Source organism: Anabrus simplex, chromosome 3 (genome assembly GCF_040414725.1).
Source record: "Anabrus simplex isolate iqAnaSimp1 chromosome 3, ASM4041472v1, whole genome shotgun sequence".
Classification (NCBI taxonomy): Eukaryota; Metazoa; Arthropoda; class Insecta; order Orthoptera; family Tettigoniidae; genus Anabrus; species Anabrus simplex.
In genome coordinates, this window is record NC_090267.1 from 158441750 (window position 1) to 158455459 (window position 13710).

The 13710-nt window shown below is 38.0% G+C and overlaps 1 protein-coding gene across 2 annotated transcripts in view; it reads left to right on the top strand.

Annotated features, from left to right (window-relative positions):
• LOC136867135 (lysosomal Pro-X carboxypeptidase) overlaps positions 1-13710 on the top strand; it is a 143591-nt gene that overhangs the window by 81086 nt on the left and 48795 nt on the right. For both annotated transcript variants that reach the window (XM_068227033.1, XM_068227034.1), the window contains one exon: positions 1577-1758. In XM_068227033.1, coding sequence (XP_068083134.1) covers positions 1577-1758 — 182 coding nt within the window. The remainder of the gene's footprint in view (positions 1-1576; positions 1759-13710) is intronic.

The following is a 13710-nucleotide window of genomic DNA, read 5'->3' on the forward strand; positions in this document are numbered from 1 at the left end:
CACCCAGCCACACAGAGGCTAAGATCTAGAAAAAGTTTTCTCCACACATCAGTTAATCTTGAGGGGAAAGCAGAGAATGCTAGGGTCAAAATGTGGAAAGAAAGAATCAACCATCTTTCCAACTGGATAGAGCCAAAGGAAAGTCTTCCATGTGGACACCAGGAGAAGTGGACAGTATGAAAAGACCTTAACAGACTTCGCACAGAAGTCGGCAGAACAAAAGTAAATTTGTGGAAGTGGGGTTTCTCAAGTGATTCATCACTTTGTGATTGTGGAGAGCGGCAGACGATCCAACATCTATGTCAGTGTGTTTTATGTCCTTCAATGTACAGTATGAAAGACTTGATTGCAGCCTCCCCCAACGCTATTGACGTCGCCCAATACTGGGCAAGAATTATCTAGCTCTTGAACTGTTCCTTTATCTGTGACTGTATAATAGACCTGTATATTTGTATAGTAGGAATGTAGATATCATGTTTTTTTAATATCTGTAAGTAAGATTGATACTTCTGACACGAATAAGTAAAGAAAGAAAGAACCAAAAAATCAATGGACTTCATCGTTGAATATGAGAGAAGTGGAATTAGATCCAGGAGATATCATTTTTTTTATGTACAAGGCACAGAAAATTAAGAAACTACAGAGCAACATATGAAAAGGACGATTGCGGAGGCATTTAGAAAATTTGCTTTTCAGTGAACTCAAAAGACATTACAGTCATAAGGAAAGCAATCGGAAGGCTGGCAGGAACAAACATGGATGTTTACTTAAGTCGTGGCACGGTGATGTGTGTGGCTGATAACCTACTGAGCATGAACAGCTGGTTTGGTTTGCTCTGAGAAACTGGCAGGTTGAATCTGGAGAGCTATGCTGTCTGTAGTGGGAAAGTTAGAAAGTAGATAAATTAGAAGAGTGGGGAAGTATAGAGTAAGGTGAGGTGGATAGGAGAACCGGGTCTTCATGTACTACTATGTTTGAATAGACAAGCTCTCTCCATGCCTGCCCTCCTGATGCTGTGGGAAGCAGAAACAAACTCATTAGGGACTGAGAAGTAAAAGATGTGGAAAAACTGGAATGGATGAGAAGAACTATCTGTTTGATGATGAAAGTGTATGAAGACGATTGTCCTTGTCCTTTTGTGTTTTCATGTTCGTCCTTGAGTTGTTGGCTTACATCTGAGGGATAGTAGGTTGGAACCCATATGGTTGGTAGCCCTGAAGATGTTTTCCATGGTTTCACATTTTCAAACCATGCAAATGCTGGGGATATACCTTAATCAAGGCCACAATCAATTCTTTCCCACTCTAGTCCTTTCTTATCCAATTGTTGCCGTAAGACCTATCTGTGTCAGTGCGACGTAAAGCAAATTGCAAAAATTGTTTGTCCTTTATTCTTCTTTCCGTTGCTCCCTGTTACCATGCCAACCATGTTCATCCTGTTATATGTACTTTCATGTTCCTGTCTTTGAGCGAATGAATGAATGAATGAATCTTTTTTGACATCCATGTATATTGAAGTTATCACAGTCATTGTTTTTCACTGCACATGTATTTTATATTGAGGACTGTCTTTCAAGGAGCCCAAGTATCTGGGATATCTGACGTCTCAGCAAGCACTGGCAGATTATGCAGACCTTATAAAATACCTCACAGCCAACCAGACTGAATACAACAAGAGCCCTGTCATAGCATTTGGAGGATCATATGGTGGAATGCTAGCAGCTTGGTTTCGTATGAAATATCCTCATATTGTTGCAGGGTAAGATATGTTCACTTATTTAACAATTTTAAGTTAATTACTTTCATAGATGGATGTTCTTAAATTGGGATATATTCAGTAGTCACTAGTAATATCTATTATTTTTCTTCATCCAGTTAAACTCCACTTCCCTCTTCTCTTCTCCATTACAGCATCTAGGTTCCTTCTGTGATCCATTCCATGCACTTTCCACTACCACGTGTCTCTTAGTCTCCTTTGTTCTGTTCCTTAGTTTCATTCAAAGTCCTTTAATGGTTTGCAAGAATCTATACCTCAGTCTTCCTCTATTTCTTCCTTCTTCTGGTCTTACCTAAAGGATTTGCTTTGCCGGGCTGAGTGGCTCAAATGATTGAGGCGTTGACCTTCTGATCCCAACTTGGCAGGTTCGATCCTGACCCAGTCTGGTGGTATTTGAAGGTGCTCAAATACAACAGCCTCATGTCAGTAGATTTACTGACACGTAAAAGAACTCTGCAGGACTAAATTCAGACACCTGGGTGTCTCCAAAAACCATAAAAAATTTAGTTAGTGGGACATAAAGCCAATAACGTCATTAGGATTTGCTTTCATGCACTTTCCTTTCATTATCCATCCATTCATTCAAAATACCCAAACCATGGCAATCGTACCTTGTACATTGTACCTGTGAAGTAGGTCAGATCCTAATTCTTCTTTTATCCTTTGATTCCTGATCTTATCTCTTCCTTTTTTATTCAGTTTTCCTGTAATAATTCATTCCAGCAGCTGTTCTCTTGTCCTGATGTAGTAAGGATATAAAGGAGAGGGGAAAATTGACTAGGTTAACCATTGATAGGTAATCTACTATCTGGGCGACAGCCCTAAGAGCAAAATCAGTGGTGACTGATTGACTGTTTTTTCAGCATTGGCTAACTTTTGCATCCATTTGGTCATTCTCTCTTTGGCTGAAAAAAAAAAAAATGAAACAGCGAAATTAGCACGAGTACACATGGTTGAAAGGATATTATGGGACACTTAAGCTACACATACAGGAATGCATGCTAGTATTTCAGGATGAACCAAGTCTCGGCTCTCCTACTTCGGACGACCGAAGTTGGAAGAGGGAGACTCCAAATCGACCAGTTACCCGTACACTGAATAAGAAGTTTAAAATCATTATAGTCAGTAGAAGAAAACATACGGAAAGTAGTTATCTCTGAAGTATCATCTCTGTATGGGTTAATAATAACGAAGTTTTGTAATCATGTATGTACATAAAACAACTTTGATTCACAGATATGGAACATTATAGAGTTTAACTCACTAATAACTAAGGGCGACAATAATTATAAGTTTAGTATTATTTTCGTTTTTTATATCTGTTCAGTTTTGTTCCCTTGTTCCTTAGGTATTGTATATTTCTAATTAGTAGATTCAGTTCATTGATATGTAAGCCGTACCGTATTACTTCTAATGAGGTTGTTTGTTGTTTATCTGTCTGTTTTATTTTACTTTGGTTTTGTTAGTTAGTTTGTTTTGGCTACCTTCTAATGAGATTGTTGGTTGTTTGTCTGCCCGTTTTATTTTATTTTATTTTGGTTTTATTTTAGTTTGGTTTTGTTAGTTTGTTTGTTTTTGGCTGCTGACGTACAGTAGAGTTGGAAGAGGCGGGGATAGGCCTGACCTATCTCAAGCTAAAGTGTTGATTTGGTACGTCTGCACATGTAAAGTAGAGTAAAGTAGTGAACAGTGTTAGGTTAGAGGAATTAAGTTGTCAATGAGACAGTGAAAGATGAGCCGAGTTATGGAATCCGTCTCGGCAGTGAAATATAGGTGTGACAGCCTACATGTAGAGCTAGGCAATCCGCACACATGTGGGTTGTTACAGGAAGGAGTGGTGAGGAAATAACATTGACAGCTTAAAGGGTCTATGAGGTATCGGTTTCCGAGCCTCATGAGACATGTCTGGTTGTGACATCCCAGGGAAGGGTGGTAGCAGTTCCTCACCAGGGGTGATGTCGCGGCCAGACAGATTTAGGATAGATTTAGTATATATTCATGTTGTAAAGTAGTGAGTTTAGTTAGGTGGTGTGTTGCATGTGGAGCTGGCGATCCGCCCATGTGCAGGATGCTACAAAGTAGATTTAGAAGTAGTTAAGTAGTATATTTATGTAGTAAAGTAGTTAGTTTAGTTAGGTGGTGTGTTGCATGTGGAGCTGGTGATCCGCCCATGTGCAAGATGCTACAAAGTAGATTTAGAAGTAGTTAAGTAGTAAGTAGTTAGTGTCTAGCTATAGTCTGTGAGTGTTTATTTTATTGGAACATTGTAACTGGGCGAAAGCCTGTTATGTTCAGTTCAATAAATTCATTCATTCATTCATTCATTCTCTCTTTGTATTTACACTTTATTTAAAATGTAGTTTGAGAGAATGGTTGCCAAGTTGCACTTCCTCTTCAAACAACTACGATCACTACCACAACAAAGTCATATGCACAGTGTATAACTGGTTGTAAAGAAAAAAGAGGAACTTTAAAACTTCTATAAATCGAAACAGACTGTTATACAGTGAGTTTTTTCTCATCGGGTGGCTAGCAGGCACGCCCAGCTTATCTGCCTCCCATTGACTCATTACTCCCCCCTCCGCGGCATAGCAACAAGGACGGCACCTCGCTCACTTTATCCGTGCATGATACGGATAACAAAGTTAAGAAAATAAGAATTAAGAAAATGAATAATTAAGAATTAAGAAATTAAGCCTCGTACCTTTTGAGAGGAGATGTTGGAAATGTTCTCCTCCTGCATCCACATATTTCTGCATCATCTTAGGAAACTCCAATTCACACGCATAAGTTAGTCTTCCATAATTGAGGTTTCAATTTTAACAGTTTCGTTGCCTGCCATGCTGAGCTCTTCGAAACCCCGGCTTCTTGTCCAAGTCATCTTAAGGATTTTGTAGGCATATGTTCTAATCCTTCTGCGATTTCATTTACTTTTTCCTCGTTAAGTACATGTTTTAAACACTTTGCTTCTTACTAAGTAAAGAACCAGTTCCCCTCAATTTGTTTACAAGTTTCCGTACGGTCTCTGTATGTGGAGGGCGTACACCTGGAAATTGTGTTACAAATCGCCTAATGACTTCCCAATGGTAATTCTAAATTCCCATGGAGGAAATTAGATACTTTTCCACCAATAGAGCATATCAAAAATCAGATCAAAAATTAGATGTTGGCTTTTCAGAATTACCATTTGGAATTGCTAGGCGGGCATTAATTCCATTGTGGAGTTTTATCTCCCGTATGCAGTTATCAGACTGTGCCACATAAGAGGCTTCTGATAAGTTCACCTGCATACACCCCAGCATCAGTGGGTAGGGTCTGACACATCCCACTCTGACGAGTCTAGTGTCAGACCTAAGACGAAATGCTGGTTAATAGAGCAAACGCCTGAAAAGCCAACATCTAATTTTTGATCTGATTAATGACTTCCCTGCAAGACTCTGTTTTTACATAATTAACATACATAAATACCCTTTCCTCTATCATGTACACATGTGGAGGGCGTACACCTGGAAATTGTGTTACAAATCACCTAACGACTTCCCTGCAAGACTCTGTTTTCACATAATTAACATACATAAATACCCTTTCCTCTACCATGTACACATGTGGAGGGCGTACACCTGGAAATTGTGTTACAAATCACCTAACGACTTCCCTGCAAGACTCTGTTTTCACATAATTATTGTTCATAAGTACCCTTTCCTCTACCATGTACACACCTGGAGGCATTATGAGAATTATACTCCGAAGTAACACTTCACAACTCGAAGCCAGTTGGAGCGACAGATCAACACTTAATACATGTTCTAAGCACGGACCAGAACTGTGAAATGTGGGCATTCTCGTGCTTTGCTGTGCTGTGTAATGGGAAGTGATCAATCAACAGGAGGCAGAGAAGCTGGGTGCACCTCTCGGCCAACCGAGGAGAGAAACTCGCTGTGTAAACTGTTCATTCTAAAGATATGAGCTGGCTGAACAGGTCAGATAGTAGAGCACTGGCTTTCTGAATACAATTTGGTGGATTTGAACCTGGCTCAATCTGATGGTAGGTGTTGAAATTTGTTGGCCTTGCATAGGATTACCACACAACAGGAAAATCTTGGACACACTCTAAAATTTACCTTTTGTCTGGAAGGAATTTGTTAGAATTCCTAAATATCCTCCCTTTTTAGAAATTCAAAACAGCAGTGTAATTTAAACAAATTTCATTGATAAAACAGTTCAAGCCTTGAAATATCATCTTAATTATCATTCTCACATCAGAAACATAATAGAGAGTTGCAACAATCTTAACATTGTATTATTTTTTTGACCATAACTTGACCACATCCAGTGCATCCTGGCTGGTTCGAAGTAGATAATCATCTCTGCAAGAAGATGAACACCAAATCGAAACCAAACACAGGTTAGTTCAATTCTTGCCCATTAAGAAGCGGGCAAGTGGACCATCAGCTGTATGAGCAGCTCTTAGGCTTTTGAAAAGGAAATGAATATGTGGAGATCATCTGAATGAGAAGTGTGTGTTGTTTAAATCTAAGAATTTCATTATTGTCCGTATTGAACTGAGAATGGAAGATAGGAAAACTTAAAAGGGTCCACCTTTTCAATACAAAAATGTTATAGTTTATTTATAACATATATTTGCACTTGGAACTAGTTTCGACGCTGTTTGGCGTCATCATCAGCCAAAATGTGGGAAATAGGCCAGCATGTAGGCATTTATATTACACAAGGCATTACATTAAACAATACATATCTTACAAGGAGGTAAAAACAGGGACGAATATAGAAACAAATGAATCGTTGAGAAAGCAAAAGTTATACATATTAAAAATAACCTTAACCACACATCTTGCGCGTGTGTTTTGTATTCAGGAATCATTCAAGATGAATATTTTCGCACTGCAAGATGTGTGGTTAAGGTTATTTTTAATATGTATAACTTTTGCTTTCTCAACGATTCATTTGTTTCTATATTCGTGCCTGTTTTTACCTCCTTGTAAGATATGTATTGTTTAATGTAACGCCTTGTGTAATATAAATGCCTACATGCTGGCCTATTTCCCACATTTTGGCTGATGATGACGCCAAACAGCGTCGAAACTAGTTCCAAGTGCAAATATATGTTATAAATAAACTATAACATTTTTGTATTGAAAAGGTGGACCCTTTTAAGTTTTCCTAAGTGTGTGTTGTACGTACATAAGGGGAATGATAGTTATAGAGATTTGGTGCAAGGGCAACAGCAATGTCAGGGAGACTTAGGAGGAGATCTGCATCCCACCCCACCATAGTCATCCCCATGCAAACACCCTGTTTATTTTCAAAAACAACACATAATACAGGAAATGGTAATACACTTAATACAAAATTTATAATTGTAGGCAAACATAGTCCATGTAAGTGTTCTTGATCACATGAAAAATAGAAATAAAGTGTTCATCTTGGTGTTAGAAAATAATTGTATAATAATATCTCAAGAAAACAGAAGATGAACACAGTGAACACTGGAGCATGTGCTTAACGGTTTGATCTCCGCATCCAAGTGGTAAGATTTTGCCTTCTATCTTCCATCCTGAGAGTTGGGAAAACTTAATCTTCTACACTTGTAGTCTAGCCCTTTCAGCCCTTTAGATGTTCAGAGGAAACTCTTCCTATGGCTAAAGTCTCTACACAGGAGATTCATGTCCAGTGCTTTCATATTGGACTTTGGACCTCTCCTTGTGTGCAGCCACTTTCCTCCAAACACATGGTAGTGCTATTCCTGCAAAAATGGTAAAGCTTGTCAACTGGAGTCTACATTAAGTGACATGTTCACTCCTGGCCATTTCCATGTGTAAATTCAAATAATGTTTTCTGGTATCCCTCTGTGAAGGAGCACAAAGTCAATCAAATACATATACCATTGATGCCTTGTGGCTTTTAACATAAAACTGCAAAACAGCCCTACATCCAAAGGTTCTCCTTCCACCCCGTCAACATCCAGTCACCATAGGCTTCGGGAGTACCTCTGGCATCAACCTCAAAGAAATTACAGTATACAAGTATACTTGAAAGTATACTTGAGTCTTCCAGAAAAGTAATAGCAATTTTTACAAATTTTTTTACGTCACACCGACACAGATAGGTCTTACGACGATATGGGATAGGAAAGGGCTAGGGGAGGGAAGGAAGTGGCCATGGCCTTAATTAAGGTAAGCCCCAGCATTTGCCTGGTGTGAAAAGGGGAAACCACAGAAAACCATCTTCAGGGCTGCCGACAGTTGGGTTTGAACCCACTATCTCCCGGATGCAAACCCACAGCTGCGCACTCCTAACCGCTTGGCCAACTTACCCGGTAGAAGTAATAGCAAAACATTGTTTGTTGTGCATTCCATTATGGCAAACCATATCACATACAAGTGTTAAAGGTATTAACTCCAAATAAGAATTATTGGTAAACTTCAAAGCTTGAAATATTTCACACCAAACACCTTAAGACACTGGCGAAATGTTACTCGACTTAAGTCTGATATAAGAGTGAAAGTGTTAAGCTGCAGGTTTCGTTTACAGCTTCGTACACCTGTTTTGCAAGAGTTAAATTGTACCAAATTGGACAGGCATACTCTGCGGGAGAATTACAGTGCCAGTGCTGAAGTTCAAACAGTTTATAGTTGACTAATCCATTGTTATCCAACTGATTTTCTCAGCAGATTATTCCTCAAGGAAACTTTCAACTTGCAGTTCACACAGTGTTTTTTGAATGTGGGAGCTTTGTCAAGATAACTCCTAGGTATTTTGGAGTGTCACAATTTTTCAGCTTAATATCTGACCACATTACTTTCAGCCTATGATGGGCTTCCTCGTTCCTTAGATGAAAAGCACACACTTATCTTAGCAGGATTCAGTCTTAAGTTTGTTGCACTATAATAGCCTGAAAAACCCTTGAGAGTGGTACTCTGATTTTTCTCCCCTGTTTCGAAGTGTACACTCTGTGATGCCAAGGTCATAAGTTGGGAGGTATTTTAGTGCTAGTAAGTATGAAACCCACCATTCTGAACGGTTAAACTTCAGAATATTTTTTTCACTGTTCCAATCCTGCACATAATACAAATGTAGAGTGGGTGGCTTCGTTCTGTCTATTCAACAGGCAGATGAGAAGAACAGACTGAGAAGGGTCAACTTTTACACATAACTTCAAATACAGTACTTAAAACTACTCTGAGTTTTATTGTTACCGGTATCTATTTTTTATACAGACTAGGTATAAGTGATCTTCTATGGTGAAAATAAGACTGATTTTGTTCTTGGTATATTCAGTGCGAGAATACCATGCATTAAATCTTGCTTATACTGTGTATATATTTGCTTTGTATTTAATTTTCCGATGTCCTGTGGTTTAGCGGATTATGTATGAAATGAACAGCAATCCAAATTACATAAAGAGATTGATGCAATATAAAGGATTGTTGTTTTTCTTACATAATATATTGTAAAATAATCAAACTCTCAGTATGAGAAAGAAAAAGGAATGGTTGAATACTTTGTTTGCTCATTGCTGGTGGAGAATGTGATTAATATAGGGTTGGTTAAAGCAGTTGAATATATTGAACAAAATTTAACAAGGAATAGAAGCAGCCTCATGGAAATTCTAGTAAGAGTGCTTCTGAGGTCTCATCATATATCTTTGGCTGACTATTGTAATTCTTTTGGTTTGACATCACCGAGTGGGTCTGGCATTAATTTTCCTTCAGGTTGTGCAACATGACACCGCGTATTAGTAATTCTACTGATGACTTTACTACAACTCCATGTAGACAGAATGGAATTAGTTAAGCCAGATGAACACTTTGTGTGTGCATTAGGGTCCTTTTATATTCTGATATGAAAATCATAGTCAGTTACAGACTTCAGTCTTCAGACATTGGCTAGCACTAACTGAAAATCAATTTCATTCGCAGTATGTCACCAGCCATTGATAATTGTAACTAGCAGTGAAGCCTGAGAGTAGACAGGGCAAGCTGAACTTTCCCAAGAATGTCTTAAAGAAATAAAAGTAAATATTTTATTTGAATTTAATATACTGATAGCCTACTACTGAAGTGCCCAAGCAGCAAATCCATGTAGCAAAGCCTTACATAGCAAGCAAACAATGGTCTGTTCTTGCCAAAGAGCCACGATAAGCAGAATAACTCAAGACTTCACTGGTTTTCTGAATGGGGGAAACAGATTGCTTACTGATGTGTGCGCTTATACATTCTCAGTGAGCACCTAGCTACAGAAGGCCCTGAGGTTCACTCAGCCTACACCAAAACTGAGTTCCAGGATAATTCTTCGGGCCAAAGGCGGCCAGGCGTAGAACTAACCACTCTACCCCATCAGGTGCCAAGGTTACGGATAGTGGAAGCCTTTACCTTCCACCCCTCCAAGGGCCTTCATGGCCTGTACGGATATGACTTTGCTTTGCTTTTACCTAGCTACAGAAATTTTAGGCTAGCTTTCCTGAACAAGTTTTGTCCTCTATTTGAAAAATAGTGTTTTATTGCTATTTTATAAAAGATATGTCAACTCAATGTTAAGTAAATCTCCAAATATGTCCCTTACCTTTCATGCATCACTTCTGTAGACGTAAACATGATTTAGATTGTACGGTACCTAACATACACAGTTAAAGATAAACACAGTATTGGAAGTAGAAATAAACTTAATAACAAAGCTAGAAAATCATTTAAATCATAGTGAAAGCTATTATTATTATTATTATTATTATTATTATTATTATTATTATTATTATTATTGTTGTTCCATATCTGACTGAAGAACCTCTTTGAACAGAGCACCTGGCTTGACAAAACCTACATCTTCAGTCTCCGGTAGCATATCACCAAGTTCGACAGCAACCGAGTGATTCACTTCAGTCACACACAAAAGACATATGAAATTCTACGGGCATTTGGCATGGATGGATGACTCACGACTGGCCAAGAAAATATTTTTCATTATTAATGGAACACGACAAAGCAAAGTACGCTGGCTAGTAGATGCACTAAAAGATCTCGCTGAAGTCTCTACTGACCCACTAACAATAACAAGGACTACATACAGACTAAAGATTAATACCCATAAGTTTGCACCCAAGAATCCCAGTAATAAACTTGAAACGAAAGAACACATGGACGCAAGAAAGATAACAGGCCCATAGCGAAATGATGAGGAAGTTTTGGAAAATAAGAACAAGAAGGTCAAGATGATTACGAATGCTACATAATGATTCTACGTGCTTCTTAGAGGGCTAAATGCATGTGTATACTGTATATATGAGGTGGTCCGTCTCCCCCTTCAGGGGAGGAATGAACACTTTCATTAGGTTAGAATATCACATAAGATAAAGATGGATCACCTCATAAGGTGGTCCATCTCCCCCTTTCAGGGGAGGAAGGAACACTTTCATTAGGTTAGGATATAATGTAAGACAAAGATGGATCATAACAAACCCCAAGGATATTCACTCATGTCCGCTGACTCATCATTTTGGAGAAAAGAACTAATGCTGGATATACATAATAATAAAAAGTAATAAAAATTATTGAAAAACTAACTGTCCATAAAAATTAGCCTACTATTGGAAACAAAAACTTAAAAGAATTAATTAATTAATTAATTTTCAGCAGGCCAACAAAAGAGAGGTGGTGGTGATTTTTGTTTTAAGAGGAAGTACAACCAGGTAATCAAGAGAGACATTTTGGTAGCATTTCTCTCTCATTGAAACGGGCAGTTCAGCAATATCAGCACTTGTTATAATCAGTGGCAAAATGATGGAATTTTCTTTGGGTAAGGTGAACAAAATACAATCTTTCTTTAACAACAACACCACCAATAACAATAATATCAATAACAACAACAACAACAGTAGGCCTAAAACTAATCATGATCGGGGCGTAGGCCTAGGTATTGAATTAAGGAATAAGTTCCAGGTCCTTGAATCAATTACCTCTAGTGAAGAAGAATGTGTAAAGATTAATAACGTTCCAGCCATTACAAGGAAGCCTGCACTGGGGTTAAAGAAGAAAGAATGTAAGGTAGTTGTGTACAGGGATAGCCATGGTCGGGGTATTGCTGTTGCAACTCCTCGTACTTACTTCCGACCATGTCTCAGTTTGCACTTCAGTCACACCATTTAAACTAAGTCTATTACGTTTAATACTTTCAATGTCTTCCCGTAACATTCGAATAATTTCATCCCTTGAGGCCAATTCGGATAATAAATTAACACAGTCAACACACTTTCCCGCTTCCGCATGCACGATGCGTGCGTCACATACACAAACACTTCGCGAATTATTTTCCCTTTGGCCTATGACCTGATCCACACTTCCACTGGTATTTGACACCTTCTTCTTCCTGTCGTTAAATTCTATGCACTCACTATTTTCCATTAAACTATTACATTTCTGAAAATTCTCAACAGGTTGAGGAGCAACACGACTGGCAGGCGCCATGTTTATGTTGTTCTTTAGCGAAGAAGGAAAATGCAGAGGGTAATTGCCCTTGGATTACACCCTTTATTTTATAAGGAAACAAATCAAAAATCAAAATAAAAGGGAACAAATCAAAAACTCAAAATATAAAGATCTTTACAAACTCAAATTAAAAGGTTGTTAAGCATGCCTGTAGCCTTGCACCTTATGTTAAAAATTTAAGCACTTAATTTGAATTGAAAGAAAATTATCCAACGATACATGATGATAAAATGAGGGCTAATCCCAATCTACACAAAGTAAAATAAGACCAAACACAGAGGTACAGAAAACTTGCATCACTACCTAAAACACTTTAGGTAATGTGCATAGATTTTCAGTACTTATATAAGGCAACACAGAAATACGGCGAGGCAAACCCGAGGGATAATTACATTATGAGTTACACAGTTTAAAAAAAAAAGTGTTGCCTCTGAAACAAATGGTACAAGATTTTACAAGGGACCATCAATCAATGTTAAGAAAACTTGAAACTGATTTATATACCATCGGAAAGAGCACACTGAAATATGTAAAACCCTTGAATATTATATACTATTGTACATGTATATACGAGTTACAGGGCGCTAAAGATGTGCGGGTCGGGGTTGTTGGTGTCCAATCAGAGTGAAGTTATTTTGAACTGCTAGCGCGATGTAAGGAGAAGCGGGCGAGAGAGAGGGAGTTGGGTATAGCACTGTGAGTGCGATGAACAGTGTGAACATTGTACGCCTGTTAAGCTATGTATTTATTTCTTTTAAATCGTAACGCAGTAATCACAAAACTTTGAATTAATTTATACATGTTTTAAAGACATAATTAAATACTAACCTGTGATTGTGTTGTAATCGTATGAGTGATAAAAATATTCATGGTAAACATTTAAATGCTGTATGTATCAGTATGTACTGGTTAAACAATTACATACTCACAAATAATGTTGCAGTCGTGTATAATCCCCTTCAAGATATTTAATCTCCTGTTAATGATAATGAAAATTTTTAAAAAATGTTCCAAACACAATAGCTTTTTGCATCAGCTATATTTGAAAGCAATATATTCCTTAAAAGGGTACAAGTGCATCTCGTGCTTCAATCGAGGATATCTGTTTTTCATGATAAGTGAGGAAATGTTTGCTTTGGCTTCTGCTTCTTTGCACTCAACCGTGTGTTTATAATCTTTCTTTTTTTCTTCCAATGACCATTCTACTCTGTTTCTCCAGGCTCTGTGGAGCTTCCGATGTTGATTCCTGTTTTGATGAAGGTGAAGTAGATTCTTGTGATGGAGATCTGTATTCATCAGGCACTAACCTTCTTTCAGATACTGGTTCGTATTCATTAATATCTCAAGTCTGTGTATATATTATTTCTGTATCAGACTCTGATATATCTACTAAATACTGAAACATTGTCCCATCTTCTTTGGCTAAAACGGAGAG